At 40.7% G+C, this 26,853-nt stretch overlaps 2 protein-coding genes across 2 annotated transcripts in view; one reads left to right on the forward strand and one right to left on the reverse strand.

The window, feature by feature from the left end:
* Nucleotides 1-50: 50 nt before the first annotated feature.
* LOC125900282 (GRIP and coiled-coil domain-containing protein 2) overlaps nt 51-26,853 on the reverse strand; it is a 29,088-nt gene continuing 2,285 nt past the window's right edge. The window contains exons 7-24 of the mRNA XM_049595192.1: nt 24,298-26,189; nt 22,342-22,405; nt 22,106-22,206; nt 21,664-21,762; nt 20,314-20,433; nt 17,796-17,960; nt 16,891-16,995; nt 15,693-15,855; nt 13,357-13,457; nt 13,015-13,092; nt 12,459-12,596; nt 10,802-10,923; nt 9,229-9,405; nt 8,869-9,077; nt 6,605-6,832; nt 6,158-6,297; nt 3,231-3,432; nt 51-3,070 (exon numbers count right to left, since the gene is read on the reverse strand). Of these exons, the coding sequence (XP_049451149.1) occupies nt 2,997-3,070; nt 3,231-3,432; nt 6,158-6,297; nt 6,605-6,832; nt 8,869-9,077; nt 9,229-9,405; nt 10,802-10,923; nt 12,459-12,596; nt 13,015-13,092; nt 13,357-13,457; nt 15,693-15,855; nt 16,891-16,995; nt 17,796-17,960; nt 20,314-20,433; nt 21,664-21,762; nt 22,106-22,206; nt 22,342-22,405; nt 24,298-26,189 (4,178 nt within the window). The 3' untranslated portion in view covers nt 51-2,996. The remainder of the gene's footprint in view (nt 3,071-3,230; nt 3,433-6,157; nt 6,298-6,604; nt 6,833-8,868; nt 9,078-9,228; nt 9,406-10,801; nt 10,924-12,458; nt 12,597-13,014; nt 13,093-13,356; nt 13,458-15,692; nt 15,856-16,890; nt 16,996-17,795; nt 17,961-20,313; nt 20,434-21,663; nt 21,763-22,105; nt 22,207-22,341; nt 22,406-24,297; nt 26,190-26,853) is intronic.
* tmem223 (transmembrane protein 223) lies at nt 4,661-5,944 on the forward strand. The gene has a single exon (XM_049595198.1). The coding sequence runs from the start codon at nt 4,971-4,973 to the stop codon at nt 5,787-5,789; it is 819 nt and encodes a 272-aa protein (XP_049451155.1). The 5' UTR covers nt 4,661-4,970; the 3' UTR covers nt 5,790-5,944.

The raw sequence follows: 26,853 nt of genomic DNA on the forward strand, positions 1-26,853 counted from the left end.
CATCAGTTCAGGACGTATGGAAGTCTTAACTTTTTTATTTTCTGGCCACCGGAAACTGCACAGAAGTTCAAGATGGAGAGAGAGAGCCGTGAAAAACCCTGTCCCATACAAACAAACTTCACTTTAGATAGAGTATAAAATAAAGAATTGGCCCTCTAATCTGCAGGGCTCTGCAAAATATGACAAGACGTGAACAGATTATAGGATTAATTACAAAGGAAAATCTAAAAAAAAACAAAAAACAGCGGGGTATTAATGACAGTGCTGCTCCCAAAGGAGGCTGAACAGATAATAGCATGTTTACCTTTCCCTCAGTGGCACACAGTAGCTATTATTTATTCTTTCCTCCCCTGATTGCGTCATGACACTAGAAGCCACATATATTTCCTTAAAAGGAAAGACCCTACACCCCCCCTCCCTTCTTCAGGAGGGATGAGGACTTTCATAGCGAGAGAATAAATGCATGACTACAAAGAGACTATGGATGCACTGATTCATACTGCTCACAGACTGACACTGAAATTGAGAAACTCTCTCGGACAGAAGTGTTTAACAATAAATTTTAGGATTTACAAGTCTGAAAACAGGATGAAATGGTTGTGTGTTCATCTTGATTTACTTTATCATGATAAATATCCTTAAAAACTGTATGCTTCAAGTGATTTAGCAACATTAGTAAAGTTGTGACTGAGATTTGTTAAAAAACAAAAAAATCTGGCTGCTGTTGCATATAATGACATGCAGATGCAAAGTGTCGCACCAAAATGCATTACAATTAAAGTTTTTGGACACATTCCTGTCCATGTTAACTTTATTTTCATTTTTCAGTGTGAAATAACCAGAAAAAAAAACAAGAACTGCGTCTGATATAAGCTGTTACACAGTGAACTAGTTAACATACTGTAAATGCTCATTCATTCTTATACAGATCACATTTTATAGCTGAAGTAATCTCTTATAGCTCCTGCTGATATTAATCATCATAAATATAAAAGCCTTGGATAAAAATACATTCACTTACGCTGAAGGAATTACAGAAACAAAAAAGCTGCCACTGGAATGAGACAACGAACAGGCCAGTTATCGTTATCGTTAGCAGGACTTGAGCCAGCATGTATTGGTATGATGTAAAAGTGGGTGGATGTGTGCAGAATTAACTTCTCTCTTTCTACCACCTCCACACGGAGGTCAGAGGTCGTGGTCAGACAGTGTAAAAAAGCACCCACGGGTCTTACAAGGAGTCTTGCTCAAGGACACTTTAGCATGGAGGATGTGCTTGCTGTCATGGGAACCGTCCTTCAACAAGACAGCTGCGTGGATGAAGTTGCAACACATCTTTTGTGTACAGTGATCAAACAGCAGCTCGACTGACCATAAAAGTATACCCAGAACAGATGCAGAAAGCAGTGAAATGATAATTTGGCATTAAATAACAACCACAACAACAAATTACACAGTAACCAGAACAAAAATCACAAACCAACCATCACTACAAGATATGATGAACCAAACTCAATGAATGAAAATGATAATGTCTCTTGATTACAGAATGTGAGGCATCAGTGAACAACTGCAAAACCAGTCAGAATAAAAGCACAAATATGCTGTTACTGATAATGTTCAGTCACTCGTGTTGGTCAGGTGAGCCTGAAGATGTAGACACGCACTCCTTTGTGAGGCATACAGCAGGGATTAAACAGACCACAAGGGGTTGTAGCATGTTTTAACCCACAGAGTGCTGCACATGAGCGTTAGAATTCTCAGTACCCTCGTCTCGAAGTCAGTGAAGGGTGTGCAGCTTAGGAGACTTCCACGATTTGCTCTATGACATAAAACACGTCGGTAAATACCCCATGTGTGAATTTTTAAGACTGTCTGAAAAAAAGAGTTAAGCTAACAAGTGGCTAAATAAGACTACAGAGCATCATCATGCCAAATATGGTTTTACAGCTGTTGTGGTGATGATGTTGAAGTCATGCAATTATTTTGTAGTTTGTTTATAGCCTAATGTTAGCTTTGCATATGGAAAAATCCCATAGGCTTTTTGTTGAGGAGAAGAAAGGGCCACGCTAACATCTGTGTTGGCCTTGCAGCACTCTGTAAACTAAATCACACATACTTATCACTATTGCTGATTGTTTTCCAAAGCATGTTGCATTTAAGTTTTCTCAGTGTCTTTTACTACATTCCAGGCAACAACTGCTCAAAAATAAATGTTTACTCATGTACAGAGCAAGTTTTGTGTCGATTTTCATACTGCAATGAATGGGAAAAAGGGTTCCTCTAAGGTAGACACACTCAAAAATCTTTAACATCTCATCAAACCCTTAAAAACTGTTGAAAGCAATGTAAAGTCTGTTTGATTTGTACCAAAGGCGCTAAAACTCCGGTATAGTCCTTTAAGTGTGCTGCACTACACAGAACAAGCCCATTAAAAGTGCAAGTAAAATCTTGCAAAGTAATCCATCATCTGAAAATCATATTCAAGTTATATCATGCCATTCACTAAGCAGTAATCCCCTTGATTAAATGTTCCTCCCACAATTTGTGCACATCAAGTACATTATACAATGTTTTTTCATAGTGCTAATGGTGCCTTATAATGCTTTATGGGCTCCACTTCAAGACAGTGTAACCTTCAGGTCCAGTAAATATTGTTATAAATACATGTGTCAATAGTAAGACTAAGGAAGACAGAAATGTGTCACAGTTGACGTTCATTGGTAAGAGATTAATGGAACTATTGCACTGCAGAATCAAATCAGTGTTCATGTCAAATGTTTTGGTTTAATCTCTACCTCACACTTCCTCATTCTTTTCTGATACGTCCCTTGGTCCCTTCTATTGTGTGCCCCGAATTTAGTAAATGCCCCAGTTATGCCACTATTTCAAATGTACAGCATCACAGCTTAGTACAGGTTTTCACAGAAAAGGTCCAGTAACATCACAGCACTGTGCTTCTATTGTTTTTGTCAGGTCGGTTGATCATCACATGTCTATCTGATCCCAGACCAGCTGTGGAGATAGGATGTCCAGCCTGAGCCGCGAGACCCGGACCCCTCTTCCCCACCTGCACAAAGGAAATTGAAGAACACTTGGTTAGAAACCATGGAGACAACAGTATGTATTATTGTGGGAATAGCACAAGAGGTGTGTGTGTAAAGTCATGATTAACAGTCATCTCTGGGGAATCTGGGTCTGTTGACAAAACCTGTCCACCCAGCACATACCTTGTGCGATGGCAGCCAGTTTGCTTTTCTCCTCTGGACTGAGCTGCAGCATTGTGTGAATGACGGGCAGAAGCGCCTGCCTCTCGCTGCCAGACTGCAGGAAGATGAACTGAAGCAGGACGTTCTTCAGGTACTCCAGGTTGGCTACGCTCTTCTCCCTCTCGTGGTTTCGCTCGAGACGACGGACCTCACTCTTCAACAACTAGCAGGTAGAACACATCGGCAACTTTAAATAATGAAACCCAAATCTTTGGCAAATTCCCTGCATTTAACATTGTTAGCTTCCAAGTTCACAATAGAAATAGACAGTTAATCTATGGTTTGCAATATTGGAAGTAGATCAGGGAACAATTGCTGAACATATAATGAATCACAGTTTAAACCTATTCTATCTAACCACTGAGTAGACTGCAGAGAGCCCAAAGAAAAACTGTTTCCCCAAATACGAAGAGCCCAACTGCACCACTGTGTTGTAATAAAGATCGCGGCTCATGTACATCTTTCTGGAGAGGAAAACAAATTCAAAATCCAGGTACAATAGCATTTTCCCGTGATGCAACACTGTGGGGACAAAGACTAAATGGAAGTGTTATTCATGAATTATTATTCTCTTGGGACCAAAACTGTTTTAAATGTCAATAAAACATTTGCTGTATAATGTTACTGTTGTTATCTTTGATAAAAAAGCCACTATTGAAGGTAAAAAGAAAAAAATCAAACTTCAAACTTCAAACTTTCAAACTTTTGAAACCAAATAATTTACAGTGCATACATTATTTGGTCAATAGGTAAGCAACAGATATCTGGCATGGTAGACGCAAAGAATGCCATGACAAGGAGAACTCATAAACTGACCATCATTTCATCATCATCAATCAATAACATACTCTTTGAGACTCCAAAAATATATATTCATTAAGAGGTGGAGCCCTGCCATGGCTATGTTAATACAGTAAAGTGAACTAGTTTCTCCAACACATTCTAACTGGAAATGTGGTGTTGTCTTCCCAGCTCATCCTGTCTCCTTATGCATACACTTACTTATACCACTACACAGATTTACACACAACTCCCTTTCCTGACCCTTCTCCTCCATCCATAGTTTCCCCCCCTGATTTGCACTTCTGTTCTTCAAACTAATGCATTTTATTATCATTATTATTGTTATTATTATTGTTATTTATTACCTTTGTTTCAATTTCATTCCATAATTATGAAATTTCCCATGGGCTATGTGGATGCAGAGGAAAAATGTTTTTAAACTATGGGCAAATTTATGAATATGACTGTATAAGTTGTTGAAAATAAAATAAAAACTAACATTAAAAAAAAAGAAAGAAATGGTTTCTTTTCAAACCTATCTTCAGACATATTAATACCTGGTTAAATAAACACAACTGAAAATATGTCAAATGTATTTTCCAACAACAGTATCATAATTATTTCTTATTTCATTAGTGTTAGTCATAAAAACATAAAGACAATTCACAAATAGAGTTAGTGGTTTTACAGATGCAGTACTATGAGCTGATTTTAATTTTGGTCAGCGGTACTTCCCGTAACCTGACACCTTACGTCACACATAACAAAGATGGCGGCGCCCTCTAAGCTACAGCTCGCTAGTGTGTCGGGAAATACGCTGTGAAACGCGGGTTGTTATAACGTTTACACGACGTTAACTGTTTTAGTTCAATGTTGAAATAGGTGTTGGAGTATTAAAGCTATTTGTCGCCGTTAAAAATGGGTCTGGAGCGGCTGCTCTGCGGGACGGTGGGGTGTTACTCCAGACAGTTTCGACTCTTTAACATTCAGCAAAGAGTCTTTCAGTGTAACGTTACGTCGATGTCCACACAGGCATCACCGAGCACTTCCAACATAGTTAACCGGGTCACATGTATAGCAGGTCTGTGCAGCAAGATATTCCTCCACACAGGCCGCCTCGGAGCGGCTCACAGGCAGCTGGCTGCCCGCCGCAGCCTCTGCACCTCCGCTCAGCCCTCCAGAGACGTCACCCTCTTCCAGCACGACAGGACCCGCTTCTTCCGGCTCCTCACGGTCTTCTGCGGCGGACAGGTGCTCTTCTGGACATACATGGGCCACTTCGCTTACACCGGACTCAGAGACACAGGGAGCGCCACAGAGAAGGGGAGAGCCAAGACGTCCACCACCACCACCGGGCTGGCTGGGATGTGGAGTTTTGAGATGAACCTGGGCTCAAACACCTGGAGGTACAGCTTCACGCTGGGGTGTCTGGCCATCGGTGCGGGGATTGTCGGACTCGGGGTCCTGTTTTGCCGGCGCTCTGTCAGCCAGGTGGTTTTACATCGAGGTGGGAGGATGGTGACAATTTCCACTCAGTCACCTTTGGGTCCAGACCGAGGCCGGAGCATAACAGTCCCACTGTCCCAGGTAGCCTGTCATGCTCACAGACATGAGTCACCCTCATTCATCCCTCTCAAGGTCAAAGGACATAAGTTCTACTTTCTGCTGGACAAAGAGGGGACTGTGAACAACGCCAGGCTCTTTGATATCACTGTTGGGGCTTATCGGCCAGTTTAAGTTGTGTTTATTACACTTTTGTGTAATAAAAACTGTGTTGGACAATAAACACCAAAGAACTGGTCCACAGATGTGATTTTACACGGCTGCCAAACAAATATGCCTGTTTCTCTTTGATTGCCTCTCTTCAATGAAATAAAATCTATGAGATCAAATATGGACTAAGTGAGGTTAATTTAGAGAAGGGTGTTATATTTATGAGACACATTTAAAAGCATTTCATACTTAAAATCACTTAGAATTAACTATGAATGTCTGAAATTTATGTTGTTTATACAACTGACAAGAAACAGTTTGAATGAATAGGCTGTGAAGAGTGAAATTAAACTCATTAATATATTGTTTTCTGGGTGTGTGCATATACATACAGTGATCTGCTCCATGAGAACAGCGTTGGTGGCCTCGGTTTCATGCAGGAGGCTGTTCATGTGCTCCATACTGCGGGTGGCTGTGCTCAGCTTTTGACTCAGCTCCTCTTTGGTGGGCTCCACCGTCCACACGAATGGCTCTAGAGACCAAACCAGGCACACACAAGTTAAAAATCTTTTTTTTTTTTTGAGAGAGAGAGTCAGGGGCACAGTGGACGAATTGCCGTGGTGTGAACTTAGAGTAATCATGTTTTTTACTTGTTACATATCATGAATGATCATGTTTGAGTCACAGTCAAAAAGAAATGAAAACTTTTAGAAATGTGGTAGGTTGCTTTTTGGGAGAAGAGACTGAATATGTAACTTTTGAGATCGGTGAAGTACCGTACATGCTGCTTTTGTAAACCTAATAACTGCAACACGGTGCACCTCCATTTTCAAGCACACCTTGTTTGGGGTCCGGGGACGTCAGAAGCTGCTCCAGTGAGGGCAGAGACGCAAGACCTGGAGAAGGGCTCTCCGTCTCAGTGGTCTCCATGCCCTCGCCCTCCTCCCTGGCCATAGACTGCAGGTCGCTGAGGGCCATTAGATTCAGCCCTGCCTGGTTCTGATCTGTGCTTCTGCGATGGGGGTCTGACGACAGGGGCTTACGGACAGACTGGACCGCCACTGAACCTGTAAGACGGTAAAAGTTGGTACAAGAACATATTTTTGTTATTCATGGTTAAGCAGATAATACAAGCGTATGAAAAAGCAGAGTGAGGTAAAACAACAGAAAATACCACAGATAATTCATTGCCAAAAATAACATTTTTTCCTTAAGTTAAAGAAAAAAAAACATTATTTTGCAGCCTGATGTCACCTAATTTGATAGAGGCAAGAGCTCAATAACTAAGGGCTATAAAATACTATATATATGTCTTGAGTAGAGAGTATTGTTGACATTTTTTGGATGTCCATTTTTCCAGAGAACCTCAAGACTATGCTGCAGCAGTATGACCAATCCCTTAACACACTGCACAGAATTCACACAATTTCACAGCGTCCTACTTCATTGTGACATGAGGGGGCACCAGACACTCTGGCATTAACCAGTTCAGCTGGCATGAACAATGACAACAAGTGTGCGGAGAAGGGCGAGAGGGAAGGGTGCAGTGCTTCAGAGAGTGGGTGGACAAAAAGAGAAGATTATGATTAATGGACCTGAGACTGAACCAAAAGACCAGACTAAACCAATCCCCCCAGCTTCCCACCTCCAGTCTGCTACTCTGCCTCCTCTTTCCCTCTGCAGCTAAGTGAGGAGAGCAAGACACCAAGGTCCTTTCTTGTGTGTAAATGCATTAGAGTTTGACCAGGTTTTGTACTCTGATCAGGGTTCAGAAAATCTCACAGTTAAGCTGATGGTTTCCTGATGGCTCGCTGCCAGAAGAGCGCCTAGCCAGAACAGTAAACTTAAAAGCTCACTGCAAAAAAAACAAACATCTTTACCATATAATGCTGCGTCTGCGTAATACTGCTACTTCTTCTCTTTACTCTTGACACAACACTCCTTGTTAAAGAGCGCTTTAGGATGTGCACAGCTCTAATCAATCAAATCTGTTACAAGTTCAACTCGCAGGAGGACAGACTCAAGATAAATGAAGCTGTAGTGGTAAAAAAAAAATAAGCTATGAGGGGGGAAAAGGACACCAATTCATAGGAGAATGAATTCTCTTGATCACAAATGAATACTGAGCAAAGTCCCTGCAAAACTACAACAAGAAAGAGCAGAGAGAAGCTGCTGTCTCGACTGGTTTCTAACTTGTCAAAGTATCTCTCTAGAATTAGTATTTGTGTTTATGTACTGTCTGATTGTTTAGATTGAAGAGTAAATGGGACAGAACACGATAACGAACATAGATCAATTTTACTGTTTGTTACAGTTGATTCATAAAAAAATATACGAGGCCAGTAAAACTGTCCAGGGGCCAGCAGCTTTATGACCCACCTGCCCACTAGGGCCAGTAAAACACACTGATTTTGAGCCCTTCTGCATTTTTAAAGCTAATAAATCAAAATACTGTCGTAAAAAGGCTGAAATCTGACTTCCAGTAAAGGCTAACATCGGCCCTGTATATCGGGCTAATTCTGGCGTCCATGTGCGAGCCGCTAATGATGAGTCTCTCCAGATGCCACAGTGAGCTGTTTGCCACGCTGAGAGGCGGGAACGGAGCTGAGGAGCCTCGCCAACACCTGGCCAGGCTGTAGTGACAGAGAAGAAACACACACACACACACACACACACACACAAACACACACTTTCCTTTCCGAGGCATTACTACGTGTGTATTTGCTGTTTGACTCCAGAGGGCAGCTGTGTGGGAGGTGATGAATGAGCCTGCAGTGCTGCTCTACTGATAAACACACCAGAATGCCCCTTCCTCTGTTCCCTCTCCCATCATTCCTCTCTCAGAGAAGCAGAGTAAACAAGACGGAGAACTTCAGCACTCTTAGCACTTGATGCTTTGATGGATCTCTTTATAGGATACCATTCATGCACCCCTTGAGCTTCCCGCTGTCTGTTCGAGCAGCAGCCACTTTCTGAATCACTCAGCTGCTTTTTAATATCATAGATACATTTGTTACCTCACAGTTTCCACTGCTACTTTATGTACAGGATCAGTGTTGGGTTCATTTAAACAGATCAAAATTTTATTTCCCTCCATGCTTACTGTTCTGGTTCTGCAGGCTGAAGAGTTGCTCCTCGACGCGAGTCAGCTGGCCCTGCAGGGTCTCCACAGTGGCCCGGTGGTCGTCCTGCAGCTTCCTCAGCTGCTCCCTGTAGGTCTGGCGCTGAGCCTCGGTCTGGGAGGACAGATCATTATGAGCCTGGGACAGATCTGACTTCAGAGCCACGTTCTCTGACTGCACTGACAGCAGCCTGGAGGTGGAGACAAAGTGAGAGGGAATTTAAAATAGACTGCTCATTTAGTACAGAATCGGTAAGAATGGCATACGGCAGGAAAGTACTCTAGGGGGCATACAGGGAGAGTGAGAACAAAAAACAAATCTTTGGAGTCAAGCCGGCTCACCTCTCACGGAGCTCGGCCTCCTTGCTGATGGTTTCCTGGAGGATTTTGTTGTGTCTCTCCAGCAGAGTGTCGTGTTCAGTCTGGAGCTGCTGCAGCTCTGCCGTGCTGCTCTGGAGGCTCTGCTGGCTCTCTGCCAGCTTGGACCTCAGCTGTTCTACCTGAGAGGACAAGTGCTCCCTGCCAGACACAACACACAATCATTATATTCACATCACTCTCACAGCATTGACTGACACATATTACGAATTGGTCTTTATTTTAATATGGTCCATTGAGTAGCAGCCTTTGCACACAACCCAGTCACTAGAAGAAAATGTTGGCATTGTGTGTTTCTGCAAACCACAGATATGTAACATTTGTAGGTTTCATAGGTAGCAGATATGTTGAAACTTTTGGTTTTATGTTGTGACAACTAGGGCTGGGCATTGTTTAAAAGAACTACAATACCACTACTTTAAAGTGATACCGATACCAATAGCGTACATTTGATACCTTTTTTAATACTTCATTCAGTATCCATCATTTGTGTAAAATGCCAACCGACACCACAGGCATGTAGTATAGCCATACTTTTGAGCACTTAAGTGCCATCATGCCACACTGAACTGCCTGCCAAATACACTGCACTCAACTTTTCCACACCCAAGACTGTATGGGTTGTTGCTGCAGGTGTTCAACAGCAATCACACGTCACATTAAATTGAAGAACACCTGTGGTGATTGGCTGTGAGCAAAACCAGACAAATAGTCTTTTTATTGTCTAGATCCCAGCATTAAAAGGATCAAATGCACACATTGTTTGGCTGGAGAAGCTTCCAAGCAACTTGGTACTGGGTTATTTGGTTCCCTAGACCTCGTGACAACACTGAGGTTAACATGTGGTTAGTTTTAAGAACAAAAACACTTGGTTAATGTTGGGAATACATCATGTTTTGGCTTAAAATACCCAGCTTTGTCGCAACAAACACTACTGAAAATGTTCGAACATGTTTCCCTGTTGTTTCTCAGTCTTAAAAAGTCATCTGCTGCTCTCGACCTCCCGGCAGCCATCTTGCCGAGATCTCACATCACCCCTTCCAACTCCTCTTGATGTGAAACTCAGCCCATATACATGTAATATGAACTACGTCACTTTAGAAATGTTGATTTGTTTGAAATGTCCAAATGTAACATAACAACAACTCTCTATGTAACATATTTTATTCTGGTGACAAATTCTTTCTCGTGTGTTATGTCCTGTATTTGTCTGTATCTTAGTGAAAGACCAAGCAGTGGTATCAGACCTGATCCCAGGATGAATACTGCAACTGGTTTTAGTTTATGTTAAACAATGTGCTTTAGTTGTAGAGTAATTTCTTTGTTTTGGTTAAAAACATTTCCTGTATAGTTCAAAAGTATTTCTTATCATGTAGCTACTAAGCCAACCTGCATTTAGGTACTTTCCTGGCTGTGTATCTGTCTGCTTGTGTTAATGTTTATTCAGTCTCAGGATGCAGTTCACCATTACACTTTGTGGTTGTCTCCCTGCATCCGTCTGTGTCATGCGTATTTGTCGTACAGGCGTTGTCCTTACCTCTCTAACTTGCCAGAGTCTCCTTCAGTCTGGGCAGTGGTTTTATTCTTCTGCTGTTTGAGCACGTTGTGGACTCGCACCTTGTAACTCTCAAACTCGCTGGCTGTTGCTGTGAGCTCAGCCTGGAATCAGCACAAAGATTAAGCAGAGATATACGGTGAAGAACACAATATAAATTTACTGTAGACTGTGTAATTGTCTCTGCTCTCACAGACTGCGAAAGATGATAAGATTTGTAGTTGTCGTCATTTCTGTTAGACAAGTAAAGAAGAATGTTAGTGTACCTCACTTTGATGGTCATGGTCGTAACCACCTTATTTTATTTACTTTTTATTTATTTTACTGGTTAAGAAAACAACTATAGAGACTTCATTGAACTGTGTCCAACTGATAAAAGAGCTGAGGCCATTTTACTTTTTCACCACTCATGTTTCAATGAGTGTCATATAATCCTCACGCCACTGAATCATGCCTCATCTCTCCTGTTTCTCTAATTGCCCTCTTTCAGTCTGTTCACCATGCTCATACAATTTACCTCTCTCTGGACAAACACCATTAGCTAACTGCCTCACATAAATAGAAGTGAACATGAAAACACTGTCTATCTATAATGCTTGTGTTTCACCTTAGTACAAATGCATATATTGTTAAAACTGCTGTCTCTAATTAGACTGAAGGCTCAGGCTATTGATATTTGTCATTTTTTCCACTATATTTGCTACATACTGATCCACATGCACCAAACCCTATAAACTCCGTATAAATATCTGACACAAAAATGTAGAGTTGCTATCAACAATGGAAGCAGAGACGACAGTAAGGAGACAAAACACTCAGAAGGCAAGATGAAGTAAGAGCTGAGTGAGGAGTACACAGAGTAAAATAAAAGGGCAAGAGAAACTGAGGAATGGGGAACAGACAGCAAATTACACAATGCCTATATAGGTTCACATTGATATAAATGGGGTGGACAAAATATTAAATAAATAAACAAACTACGGCCTCTAAAATGACCATAAAGTTGAATTAACACCTCTCAAAGATGATGGGAAAATGTATCGTTCTCAGTTATTAGCAGTAAAAATGGATGCTGGCAAAAATAAAACAAACAATACAAGCTGTTTGCTCATTGCTTCTTGGCTGATTAGCCATTTGCAGTTTGACTGATAGTACATGTTGAGGTAACATCAGACAAATTACAGTCACATCACACTGGTATGAAAACAAGCAGCCGATTAATCGATCAGTCACTTGATAGAAAATCAACTGACAAAACAAATCTTGATAATTGACTCTTTAAATCATTCATCATGCAAAAGTGTTGCTGGTTTCAGCCTCTCAAAAACTGTTGGTCAAAGTGAGCAAGCAATTAAAAGCTGTCCCCTTGGGCAAAACTTCTGACATCGTAAAGATTAAATGATTAATCAAGAATTAATTCAGACATTAATAATAAAGATAGTCACGAGCCACAGCGCTGTACAACACCACTCTTTCAGAATAAATGTCTCCTCTAGTTGCAGCATCTCAAACACAGCTGCTGCTGATGTGTTCTTGAGCAATGCTCTTTTCTTTTGCCCCACTCTGGTCAAGCTGTTCAGTGATAAGTGATTGTATGTACTCTACAGGTGTGTGTTTGTGTATACAGGCGTGTGTATACCTTAGTAGTGTCCCTCTCCTGCTGCAGGCTGTTGATGCGTTGCTGCAGGGAGCTGCTGGTTCTCTGTTGCTGTTCCAACGCTGACCTCAACTGCTCCTGCAGGCGGTGGCGCTCGGCTGTCAGCTCGCACACCTCAATCTTAAAGCGAAAACACATGCATGTTTTATTATATAACTTGTGCAGGGCTCAACATTAACAATTGCAAGTAAAAGGAAAGTAAAATGCCACGTCGGGCTAGTAAATCTAGCACACTTGCCAAATCGGGCAAGGTAAAAAAGAATTAAATACATTGTTTTTTCCAGAGCTGATGATAGAAGAAGCTTAGGAGGGAGCCATTTTGCTTCCTTTTCATCTCTGTTGCATTTATGCAGTACTGATTAGTCTGTGTTTTTTTTTGTTTTTTTTAATAACCACTAATAGATAAAACAATTTGTGTCGAGGCAAGTAAAAATTTACTTTTAACAGATTTTTGACCCCGAAAAAACATTAGCACTTTACCAAAATGTTAATTTCTGACAACATATATATATTTTTTAAACAGTGCTGGCTGTGTTACCTTGCTGCTCTCTAGCTGCTGTTGGCTAGCCTCCAGCTCTCCTTTCAGAGAGGCCTGCAGCATCAATAGGGAGCTTTCCTGCACGTATGCACACACGCACACACACACACACACACACACACACACGCACAAACATAGTGAAAATTTATGCAACGCACACAAATGATTAACTACTCCCAACATCTTCAAGGCCTCTCCCACAATCATGCCCACACATGGTTGCATAACACTATTTACATTCATCAGACAGCAATGTTACACACAGCAAGAGAAAATCCTGCAGAATACACTTGCAAACACACACACACACACACACACACACACACACACACAGAAGCAGACCTGCATCTTGGCATCGGCCACGTCCTTCTTGGTCTTCACCAGCAGCTGTTTCATCTTGGAGGTCTTCTCCTCCCCCTGGTCCAGCTGGGACTTCAAAGCCTCTGGAGACACAAATACACATGCACAGGTACATGTGCACGCACGCACGTACACACACAAACAAAAATGGTTTTGGTGAAATACATATGATACATACTATCCTGTCACTTCTCCAATATTTGCCTTCATTACACAGCTTGACAGTGAGCAACAGCAAACATTCAGAGAGACAAAAAATGACACACAACAGAGGGCCCTGCAGTTACATGGTAGACAGTTAATCATTAAGGCTCTGCAGGAATAATACAGCCCCCAAAATCAATGAATGGAGACAGTTTGTAAACCTGTGCACTAACAGACCTGCACTATATATTACTCTGTCAAAATGAAGGACCTGGAATACATTGTCTTTTTGTATTAAAAAGTCAGCCATCTCTGATATGATGGCTCTGATACAGTTTGTTTGAAGACACAGATAATAGGTTTGATCAATCTTCAAAGTCTGTGGAATTGTGCTGTGAACCAAAAACAGTGGGAGCACAGCTGGTATCCTCTTATTATAATGCTATTTCTAAATAAATATACATCCATCCTTTAGCTAGACTAATCTTTGAGAAGTATTAATCAATATGTCAAAGACTGAGCACAGACGCTAATGTCTCATACAGTACAGGCCAAAAGTTTGGACACACCTTCTCATTCAATGCGTTTTCTTTATTTTCATGACTATTTACATTGTAGATTCTCACTGAAGGCATCAAAACTATGAATGAACACATGTGGAGTTATGTACTTAACAAAAAAAGGTGAAATAACTGAAAACATGTTTTATATTCTAGTTTCTTCAAAATAGCCACCCTTTGCTCTGATTACTGCTTTGCACACTCTTGGCATTCTCTCCATGAGCTTCAAGAGGTAGTCACCTGAAATGGTTTTCCAACAGTCTTGAAGGAGTTCCCAGAGGTGTTTAGCACTTGTTGGCCCCTTTGCCTTCACTCTGCGGTCCAGCTCACCCCAAACCATCTCGTTTGGGTTCAGGTCCGGTGACAGGTTCAGGTCATCTGCCGCAGCACTCCATCACTCTCCTTCTTGGTCAAACAGCCCTTACACAGCCTGGAGGTGTGTTTGGGGTCATTGTCCTGTTGAAAAATAAATGATCGTCCAACTAAACGCAAACCGGATGGGATGGCACGTCGCTGCAGGATGCTGTGGTAGCCATGCTGGTTCAGTGTGCCTTCAATTTTGAATAAATCCCCAACAGTGTCACCAGCAAAACACCCCCACACCATCACGCCTCCTCCTCCATGCTTCACAGTGGGAACCAGGCATGTGGAATCCATCCGTTCACCTTTTCTGCGTCTCACAAAGACACGGCGGTTGGAACCAAAGATCTCAAATTTGGACTCATCAGACCAAAGCACGGATTTCCACTGGTCTAATGTCCATTCCTTGTGTTTCTTGGCCCAAACAAATCTCTTCTGCTTGTTGCCTCTCCTTAGCAGTGGTTTCCTAGCAGCTATTTGACCATGAAGGCCTGATTCGCGCAGTCTCCTCTTAACAGCTGTTCTAGAGATGGGTCTGCTGCTAGAACTCTGTGTGGCATTCATCTGGTCTCTGATCTGAGCTGCTGTTAACTTGCGATTTCTGAGGCTGGTGACTCGGATGAACTTATCCTCAGAAGCAGAGGTGACTCTTGGTCTTCCTTTCCTGGGTCGGTCCTCATGTGTGCCAGTTTCGTTGTAGCACTTGATGGTTTTTGCGACTCCACTTGGGGACACATTTAAAGTTTTTGCAATTTTCCAGACTGACTGACCTTCATTTCTTAAAGTAATGATGGCCACTCGTTTTTCTTTAGTTAGCTGATTGGTTCTTGCCATAATATGAATTTTAACAGTTGTCCAATAGGGCTGTCGGCTGTGTATTAACCTGACTTCTGCACAACACAACTGATGGTCCCAACCCCATTGATAAAGCAAGAAATTCCACTAATTAACCCTGATAAGGCACACCTGTGAAGTGGAAACCATTTCAGGTGACTACCTCTTGAAGCTCATGGAGAGAATGCCAAGAGTGTGCAAAGCAGTAATCAGAGCAAAGGGTGGCTATTTTGAAGAAACTAGAATATAAAACATGTTTTCAGTTATTTCACCTTTTTTTGTTAAGTACATAACTCCACATGTGTTTATTCATAGTTTTGATGCCTTCAGTGAGAATCTACAATGTAAATAGTCATGAAAATAAAGAAAACGCATTGAATGAGAAGGTGTGTCCAAACTTTTGGCCTGTACTGTACATACCGATTTCCTGTTTGAGTGTGTCCTCCTTCTGGGTCAGTGTGCTTATCTGGGCCTTTAACTCCTCGACACACTCATCCTTCTCTGTGAGTTTGGCGTTGAGTTCTTTGACCAGGCGTTCGTAGTCAGCCATCTCCATGTCCAGCAGAGAGCTCTGCTGCGCCTCCTAGAGGCAGAACCAAAACACTTGTCATTACAGGGAACAAAGCTCAAACCCTCATCTCCTCAACAGTCACACACATTTTTTACAGAACAAAAAAAAAGTAGAATTTTCTTTTTTTTTCATTCTCATTTTCAACATCTGGTTTTATCCAACATTTACTTGTTTAATGCTGCGTATAATATGCTGTTGGAATTTTTAACACTAAAGAAATAATTTACAGAGTCAAACAAGTTTAAAATTAGCAGCTATCCTATTTCTTAAATAAGAGACGTGGATATAAAAAAAAGGTGACATGTTTTTCAAAAGATTATTTAATCTGTTTATCTGTGACTGTTGAGAACCTAGAAAGGCTTAAAAGGAGGAAGGCTTGAGGTGGTAGTTCTCCCAGAAATTTAGGACCTGATCTCTTGAAACATTATATAATTACAATTCTGTTCACTCACACACACACACACACACACACACACACACACACACACACACACACAGTGACATCTTTTGCTAAATGGTAAACTTAAATGGTAAAGGCAATGTGATATTTTTATGGATATTTCCTAATAAAAAGATTTACCTTATCATGTATGAACTCTTAATAATATCTTAAATAATACAGCTTAACCTAAACATTTCTTTATCACTACTCTGTTATAATAAACTTTCTAGGATCTTGGCCAAAACAAAAGAATTGTGCCCAGTGTAATTGTTTCTTCTGTACTCTCAAAAATCACTGTTGGTATCAGCCTAAAAAAACCCCAAAGTGTTTGTTGGGCTGTACTAACAATGTGAACACATGACGTGAGGTCAGAGCTCCTGGCAGCTTCCATGTACACTGTTTCACTATGTAGGTCTCCACTAATGGAAAAGAAACAGCAGCTCCTGTGCTGTGGGCTAGAATTGCTCTCTTTCTCTCTGAGAGGTGCTGCTGTAGCTGCAGGCCGGCCATCATCAGTCCAGTCGCTTGACTGGACAGGCCCTCAGAGACACTAGTGTCTGAGAAGCTGAGTGTGTGGTGTGTGGTGTGTGTGTGTGTGTGTGTACCTTGCGTAGCTGCTCCAGCTCCTGGGCAGTCTGCTGAGACTGTTGCTGCTGCTTGCGGAGCTGGGCTGTCAGCTCTTCTACCTCCTTCATGGCAGTTGACAAGTCCTAGAGAAGCAAGCAGGCACACATGCATATACACACAAAGGGATTTTTATACTGTATATTTCATCTTATTATATCAACACTTAAAAGCAGTTTGACTAGATACTTTACATACAGGTAGGTCTAAAGTTTCACACACTGCATGTGGTGCTATAAGATCACCTAAGATCACAGACTATAAAAAAAGTGGATGTAACTGCCGTGACGTAACCCACTGATTTGTGGAGTACCATTTTGAAACCTTAAGTCTGGATTTTGGCCGTCGCCATCTTGTGTTTTTTGGAGCCAAAAATGACTGTATGTGGTGAGGAGGGTAGAGCTATGGATGAGCGAGGGGTGGATCTGACTGAGAACCCAAGGGCACCACTGTGATAGCGACTTGAAAATCACAAGGTGGTCATGCTCTAAAGCATACCGTGCTTTATCGTCTCTTTTAATCTAGAAGGGACCATAATTTAGAAAATGAACATCATGCTGTATTGAAGAAGACTTGAAATTAACCATTAAGACTATAAACTCGTTAGGAAAATATAATAAATCAAGTGAGAAGTAGAGTCATATTCTCATTGACTTCTATACAATCAGAATTCATTTTGCAACCAGCAGAGTCGCCCCCTGCTGGCCATTAGAAATAATGACGGTCTAAGGTACTTCCACATTGGCTTTACTTTTCAGACCTGGATGCTACATCCATTTCCTTTACACAGTCTATGGCTAAACTACAAATTTGGGAGCACAGGCTGACATGACCTCTGATTAGTACATAACAGTAATATGGATTATACATCTCTCTTCCTTTCTACCTTGATCTTCTGTTCTTTCATAGCTCTCTCGGCCATCATGTCTCTGTCCAGACTGGCTGACTGTCTTTGCAGCTCCTGGTTTTGGGCTTCCAGCTGCCTCACTGTGTTCCTCTGGGTCTCCAAACTAGCCAGCAGGTCCTCCTTCTCACTGCTCAGAGTCTCATTCTGTAAAAGCATATTATATTATATTATTATCCCCATTAGGTGACACACTTAAGTTAAGCAACTTATCAGGCAGAAAATATGATTTAATGAAAAACTGTGAAATGAAACAAGGTGTGAAATACACAGTTTCACTGTTTGGTGTGTTCAATTATAAATCTTTAAGTAAACTACATCAGCCCTGCACCTCTGAGGCAAGCTGGTTTATGATGAGCTACAATGCTAGTTGTATTTAACTGTAATTTATTCCACAAAATCAGTCACTTTTGGTTATTTTATTGTATTAAAGGCTAACTTTGGCATTTTTCACTCTGTTTTTCTTATTTTTGTATCTAAGTGACCGATAGGATCAACGATATTTGAAAATGGACGAGTATTGAGTGAGACCGCTGCAGCCAGTTGCGATGTAAGGCTAACCGGCAATTGTGCACCATCACACTTCGTCCACTAAACCTGCTTGTTTTTTGTCACTGACAGGCTCAGGTTATTATTATAAGTGACTGAGAACATGGAAAGGATCTCTATAGGGAATAGACCTTTTTCTTAAAGAGTAAGACCCTTTATGTTTTACTAGAAACAGTCCCAAACTCGGCAGATTCCATTAAATAAGCAGTAAGTTTATAATTGTGAAACACACTTCATTCAAAGCCAACAGAAACAAAACAAATTTCACAAGAGCCATCTTGGTTCATCTTTCCACTATTCCAAAGATCCCCAACTCTGGTTTGGTTGTAAAGCCTTAATTCACCTAGCTAGATGTGAAAATTAGCTGATTTTATATATGCTAAAATTACTTTTCAACAGCAATTTCAGGGCTCTTTCTGGTTCCCTTTTCACTTTGCGTGTGTCGCCTTCAGACGCCGTTCTCAACTATTTAAACCTTTGAGCAAATAGGTGGGATTCTTCCAAAAACATGGGGAAAAAGGCAATGAGCAACTCAGTAAAAGATGTCGCAAAAATTACAAAAATAAAAAATAAAAAATAGATTTAAAAGATTATTTACATGAAAAATTGGGGGAAAAAGAAAAAAAGCTAGGGAAAAATATATTCATAATTATTATTACTACATATTTTGAATTGTGGTACAGAATTATTATAATTTTTATGCACTTTTTCCACGTCACTTCCCTGTTTGTTTGTTTTTTTTAACTTTGTCTTTTTCCTTTCTTTTTTTAGAAACAGTTTTCTCATTTTTTAATTAATTAATTAATTTTCTCTTTACTAATTCCAAATTTCCTCCTCTGTTGCTCCTTGCTTTCTTCCTATGTTTTTGAGAAAAAATCAAGCCAATTTCCTCAGGTTTCAAAGGGTTAAACAAAGAGGATCTAACTCTTTAACAACAAGGTCTATTGCTGTTGGGATCCTTTCCATAATGTTGTCAGACACTTAAAATATTCTGAGCCTGTCAGTGACAAAAAAAGGAACCTTTATTGGACATAAACTGATGGTGCAAATACCAACAGTCACTAGATTCCAGCCTGTTTCCTCAAAACTGGACCAATTTTAAAAACTGCTGTTCCCATTAGTCACTTAGATACAAAAACATGGTAAAGTAGTGTCCTGGTTGAAAAATGGTTTTATGGGTTTTTAATGAGTTAAGAATATATTTCATGATCTTTTAAATCCCAATGAAATGAATGTTTCACACAACGAGAATATGGTTTAACTTGTTTCTGATTCAAGGTTTCCACCTGAAGATGCACATGTAGGCAAATGCGCCACACCTGCATGAACACACGAGACACATTTGAAAGTCATTCATGCAAATCTGACAGCGGCAGGCTCTGAGGGCTTTCTCTGCAAGGAACACTGAGCCAGGCGGCAGCAGCTACCTCCCGTCATCTGTCAGCCAAACACTGAAACTATGATTGGTAAACAGAGATGTCCAGACGTACTCTTAAGATCCCTGATGAGCTTTCAGTCGGCTTGGCCCCTCTTGAGACCCATGAGTGCACACAAGAATAAACCTCTGTCTCAGAAAATGGTGTTGCACTAGCTTGCAGCAGATGGAAGCTATACTCCGCTCCATTTACCTGCCTGTTGTTCTCTCATTGGAAAGAGACAGTTATGAGCTTGGGGAGAGAAGTATATATAAACAAAATTTCTCCCTAGCTCACCCAGTCACATCTGATAGGCTATTTGTGGGCACCGGGCCGTCAAGCATAGCTGGGTATAGTGTCGCTGGCTAAAACGACTCACTGTAAATCAGATGGAAACTGAGTTACGCGAGAAGTATTGGAGAGATGTATTGCAGGACAAAGTGGCACTGCTTAGATTTACTGGAGGGTGAGAGCAGTTTGTGTGTTTGTTAGTGGTAATGTGTGGGTGTGTGTGATTGAGTGTGTATCTGTGTTACCTGTGTGACAGCACTGCTGAGTCGTTTGGTCAGCTCAGCAATCTGTCTCTCTGCCTCCTCCGCCTTCTCTCTCTCTTTATCCAGTTGCTCTGTCTGCCTGTCGTAATCTATCTGCAGGTGCTACACAAACACACAAACACAGAGTCATTTATTACGGGAGCCGCTTGAACAGTTTGGTGAAGGTAAACACTATGCATCTCAGATATCAGCTGCATTTACAGTTGAGTATGGGACGTGACTCTCATTAGACACAACAGAGTGGTTTCTTCTCTAATGGAGACACAGTCGTAAAGCACAGTGCAGTCTGGGGGCTGCTTATGGAGACCTCTGGGAGTCACATCAGGCAAAAAGGTCTGTTTCAAAGCCAGCATGCTGCCACTTGCAAATTAGCAACACATTACCAAAGAATTACATTAATCAAATATTTAACAATCTAAATGGTCAATTTCATTTTGGGTCAGCTGATGTTGGGTTTGTCCTTTAAAGAATATCTAATCATTTAAATGGTCTATCAGATGGAGTGAAAATTAATGGAGGATAGAAGCTGTACAAAAAATAATAATCAAATTACTTTAAATGAGTACATTTAAAAATAAGCTTAAAATACATTAAAAAAAATGATAAAAATTGACTAAAATAAATGGAAAAATGAATGGAAAAATAAACACATAAAATAAATAAATAAATAAATAAATAGGGGAATTAGTACAAAGATAAAAATAAAAAATTAAAAAGTAAATAAAAAATATTAATTTATGTCACATTTTAAAAAATTAATTAGTGCCTACGCTTATTTTTAATAATATTTTTGGCACATTTAACCCCATATTAATCATCATCATCAACTCATTTATCTAATCTTTTAATTCTAAACTCTCTAATAAATGTCTAGTGTTGTCTTTATTCTGACATATCAAACACTAAGAAATATTGTTTACTTATCGTTTTATTTATTTGTGCTCTATTATGGAATCTAATATAAAGGTTATCAATACATTTTTCAGTTCGTCATTTGGCACTTCAACTGAATTAATTACGTACAGTAAAATATGCATCTCTACACCACATTATGTTGAATAACAATTCTATATTTGGTGAGCTGATACACATCTTACGCTACAATAGTTCAGTGACTGTTTGACACAAAAGTTTCATGATTACATATATTTATGATCACAACTCTGTGAAAACAAAGGCTGTTTTTCAGTGTTCCTGAGTAGTTTACTGTTTTTGCAGATTTGATGTTTTCACCTGGCAGCAGCTATTTGCATCAGTGCCTTTGAGGAAGTAACTTTTAGTTTAGTTAAGCAGGATATTCTGGAAGTTGCTTTGTCCCACATAGTTGCCTACCTTGTAGCCTTCAGCACCGTGGATGATATCTTTCATGGAGCTGTTCACTCTCTCTTTCTCTGCTTTCAGTGTATCTACTTCTTCTTTCAGGGATGCAACCTGGAGAAAAAAATAAATTGCCGATTCAGACGCATTATGTAATCTAAGCACAGAGGGGAAAAATTTATTTACAATCTATATCAATATTTATTAAGTGTCCCGACCTTAAAACAATACTTTAATTATACTTTTACTATAATGTTGTTGTTTTGATAATGGAATTTCTATTGACCTTTCCAACAGATATTTAGGATGTGTTCCTCTGGTTAAAAAATCAGCAGGAAGAACAATAACATATAAACTCCTGTGTATTTACATCACGTTCAAATGTCCTGTTCACGTTGTTAAATAAAAGCACAGCAAACTTGCATCTACATCTAAGAAATGTCATGCTTCCCTTTACCTCTTTCTTACTGGTTTCCAGCTCCTTCTTTGCTTTGATGGCCACTGCCTTGATTTTGTTCATCTTCTCATCCTTTTCTTTGTGTTCTTTCTCCAGGAGAGCTGAGGGCAGCAGCAGTTACGACACTCAGAATTTATAATCTATAATTTATCATCCGCTCCACGGAGAAAACTAATTAAATTGTTTTTTGAAGGGCCATATATTTCGTGAAATAACAACAAGTGTCATCTCCATACCTATTTTTGTTGTGATCTCACTGGCTGTATTTTCTTCCGAGGATGCAGACTGGACAGCAGACTCCTGACAGAGAAGAGGAGTTAAGAGCAGAAAACATAAGAATAAGCTAAAAAAAACATCAGACACGTTTTTAGTTTGACAGCTTCAGAGGAAGGGCGTCACCACTTGCTTTTTTGGCAGGGTGGTAAATCTAAATGAATTACACTCTTCTCTGGTGGTTCAGTAAAATAAACTGAACCAAGCTAAAGATGTGTGGCATCTCCATACTGACAGAAGTTTAAACATTAATATTTGATCTAAGCAGCTAACTAACATCGACGTTGTGTAGTAAACAATCCAGTTTTAAACATCGAAAGAACTTCTATAATTATGAACTGCTTGGCAACCAGACCAGGCTTCTAATAGATAAAGGCCTGGCCAAAATGTGTAGCCACACCGGGCTAGTAAAAAGGACTGGATGTTAAATTGGGACTGGGCTTTAAACTGTTTTTACTGTAAGTTTTACGGGATCTACTAGTTGATCTACAGATTATTCTCTTAATTAATTGAGAATGCTGTTCAGTATATGAGCTAAAAAAAAAACAAAACAAAAAAAAAACCCACCAAATACCTGCCAAGAAGTTGATTGTCAAAAAATAAAGAAAAACAAGCAAAGCTTCACCTTCATCAAGGTATTTGACTTGCTATATGGTGTAAAGGGTAGTTTCAATATTTTTCAACCTGGACCCTATGTTTTTTCCATGTTTTAGTGTCTAAGTGACTAATGGACAGTTTTTCAAATTGGTCCAGTATTGCGCAAAACCAGTGCAGCCAGCTGCTCCAACATAATGTTGATGGGCAATTGTGCACCGTTCATTTACGTCTACTACAAGCGCTTGTTTTGCCACTGATAGGCTCAGATTGTTATTCTGTGTCTGGAAAAGGATCCCTACAGAGACAGATCTTTATGTTGAAGAGTAAGATCCTTTTTGTTTTACCAGGAACAGCCCCAAAACCACTATCGTCAAACTTGCCAGACTCCATTTAAATGAACAGTTATTTTATCATCGTAAAACACAAAAACAAAATAAATTTCACAGAAGTCATCTGAGGTCATCTTTCCACTGTCCCAACAATCATCAACTCTGGTTTGGTTGAAATAAACCCTTGATTCACCACTTAATTTAACACAGCTGGAGATGTACAACATGTGTGGATGATGAATCTAACATACTGGATTTCAGACCCAAGGAATACTAGCTAGTGCCACTGGCATCAGCTAATGGGGATCCTTTTAAATTAATAAATAAATCCACCCAGTTAGATGTGAAACTATGCTGGCTCTATACATGCTGAATTACTGTTTATTTAAACGGAGTCTCGTGGGTTTGGCGATGGAGATTTCGGGGTTGGTGAAACAAAAAGAGTCTTACTGTCTTACTGTACAAAAAGTAGGGATCCTTTTCATAATGTTGTCAGACCCTTTAAAATAATAATAATCTGAGCCTGTCAGCAGCAAAAACAAGCACCTTTAGAGGATGTAAATTGACAGTGCATACATGCCCTGAGTGGTTACATCGTAGCCTGTTTCCTGTTGCTGGCTACAGCCCTTTCATTCAGTACTGGAACAATTTCAAAAACTGTTGCTCCCATTAGTCACTTAGACACAAAACTTGGAAAAATAGGGTCTAGGTTAAAAAATTACCAAAGTAAGTTTGGAAAATTTTTGATTTTAGCAATCTGTACTAGGGCTATGAGAAAAGGCAACATTATAGACAGTAATTAATATGGCTGCCTGATCATGTCTGATTCGACAGCTAAAGCAAAATATGGTCAATAACAAATAGTTATTTTTAATATTTGGCAGAATAAGATCAGTGATTATAAACAGGATTATGAACAGCATCTTAAATTCCTGTTTCTCGTGGACTGACATTCCTCTAAGAAGAACCTGACACAACAGGAGCTCCACGCACCTGGACTGCAGCAATCTCGCTCCTCAACTGAGATATGAGTGAATCCTTCTCGGTCAGCTGGTCTTTTAGCTCTCTTCTCTCTTTCTCCATATTCTCCATCTCTGTCTTCATTTCCCCTTCCACCTTCTCCTCTTTCTCTTGAGTCATCAGAGAAATGTGAGCCTGCAGTCTCTGGTTCTCCTCGTTAAGCTTCTCATTGACTGACTTCATGTCCTCCAGGTCTTTCTGCAACCCTTCTGTATCCTTCACCACCTCCTCCAGGTTGTTTCTCAACATGCTCCTCTCCTGTTCCAGGTCTGAGATACGAGCCTGGAGCTCCTTTTCCACCTCCTCTAATCCCATTACTCCTTGAGCCTCCTCAAGACTACTCTTCAACAGCCCTTTTTCCTTTTCCAGCTCATCAACGCGTGCTTGGAGCTCCTCAACTTCTTTCGTGGAGTTTCTAAGCGCTTCAGACTGATTTCCCTCCAGAGCTGTGATTGTGGCACGAGCCTGCTCTGCCTCCTCTGTCAGTGAACTCAACTTCATCTCTAGCTGATTCTTTTCAGAGGTCTCCTGCTGTAGCTGAGCCTCCATGGCTGCCATCTTGGAGCCCAAAAGCTCCCTTCCTTCCTGGGTTTTAGAAAGCCCAGTAAATGCCTCTTCCAATTTCTGTTGGAGGTCAGACTTTTCTATGGTGAGATCTTTGATAGTCAGCTCTAAAGCAGAAACTGTATCCTGCCTTCTCTCCACCTCCTCCCTAAGGCTCTCCTCCAGCTTTTCCCTCTCCGCTTTCAGATGTTGCACTTCATCCTCCTTCTCTTTTTTCAAGCTGTTCAACTCCTTCATGTTCTCGTCTTTACGCAAAAGTGCCTCTTTCTCTTTCTCCTCAAGCAGCCTCTCCATTTCTTTCTCTCTCTCATTGCTCAGCTTTTGCATTTCCTCTTCTGTATGCTGAAGCTGGGACTGTATTTGGTCTCGCTCTTCAGTCAGCTTGTTGACCATCTCTTTCAGGTCTTGAGTCACGTTTTCCTTCATTTGCAGTTGGGAGAGGATCTCCTCGTTCTGCTTGGTCAGTTCCTCCACAGATTGCTTTAATTCATAGGCTAAAGTTGTTTGTTCCTCTACAGATGATTGAAGTTTCTGGTCTTCGCCTGCAGTAACTTCAAGCTTTAGCTTCAGGTCTTGCAGGTCCTTCATCAGAGTGTCTTTCTCCTCTGTGACCTCTCTCACCCTCAGCACCTGTTCATCCTTCTCCTGGGTTAGTTGTTCCAGCTTGTCTTGGAGTTCCCGCAAAGTACTGGCCCCCTGCTCCTTCATGGCGTTGTACTGAAGAACAAAATTTTTCGTCTTTTCACCCAGTTCTGTCTCCAGACCTTGCAGGATGTCTCTGATGTGCTGACACTCGAACACAGCAGAGTCTCTCTCTCTGGTCAAGGCCTCACACTGGGCCCTCAGCTCCTCAGGATTTAGACTGTTTTGGTCCCCAGGATTGACTGCTGACTCTTTGGATTCACCTCCATCTTTGTGTGCTTCGCTCTGTTGCTGAAACTCTCCTTCTTGCTGGTTCAGCGTTACAGCTAGGTCATTGGGAGCACTTTCCCGATTCATCTGCAACTCGTTGATTTTAAACTCCAGCTCTTCTTTCTCCATCTGAAACTCCTCCCTGACCTTCTCCAGCTCTGCCTCAAGCTCACCCTTCACATTACTGAGCAGGGTGAGCTCATCCTGTAACATGGTGCTCTGGGCTTGGAGTTCTTCCAGGGCTGCTCTCAGTCTTCCTGTCTCTGTCTCCTCTCCATCACCAAGGCTGGAGTCACCCTGACTTCGGGCTGACAGCTCCAGCATTTTGGCAATCCCTGAACCACGGGCAGGTTCCTCATCTTCCTCCTGCACATCCTGCAGGAAGCTGTCTGAAAAAATAATGGTGGGGATGTTAGTGGGAAAAGTAATTTCAATTTCCATTTAATCAATGATAAAAATACAAGCACACACACATAATATATATATGTGTATACACACTCTAGTGGGAATCATGCGTTTGGTCATGTGTGTTTCTGTGCGAATGTTTATCTGTCTGTCTGACTGTTTCATACCATCACTGACTGCTGACTTCCTGTTAATTTCCTCCTGTCATTCCTAACAACCTGTTGCTTGGGGCTGGAAATCATCCTGGCTAAAAACACCAGGTCTTACAGTCTGATGCAGGACACATTTTGGCCTTCATCGTTGTTCAAAAACTGACAGTTATAGAAAAGTTTTGTCAGCATCTGCAGATTAATTCTATACCTGATATGCTATGATTAACTAACGTTAGATACATTATGAAATTAATTAGTCCCTGTATATGTTATCTTCAACGCTATCTTGACTAATGGAGCCAATAGAGACAATTTCATCAGATGCAGTGGCGACACAATTTTGCAGCGTTATACCATGCATGATTTTGCAGAGTTGCAGATTTTGTTGATTAGAGCATTTTCCTTTGATATAAATAAGAAAGTAGGTGATGAGGTCAATGGTTTCTTTTTCTGTCTATTTTAACTGTGTTTATTCTTGGATAAATGAAATTACTTC

This window comes from Epinephelus fuscoguttatus, linkage group LG13, assembly GCF_011397635.1.
Source record: "Epinephelus fuscoguttatus linkage group LG13, E.fuscoguttatus.final_Chr_v1".
Classification (NCBI taxonomy): domain Eukaryota; kingdom Metazoa; phylum Chordata; class Actinopteri; order Perciformes; family Serranidae; genus Epinephelus; species Epinephelus fuscoguttatus.

What these genes read in the sequence shown, in the direction of transcription:
- tmem223 (XM_049595198.1), top strand. Translation starts at nt 4,971, where the DNA reads ATGGGTCTGGAGCGGCTGCTCTGCGGGACGGTGGGGTGTTACTCCAGA.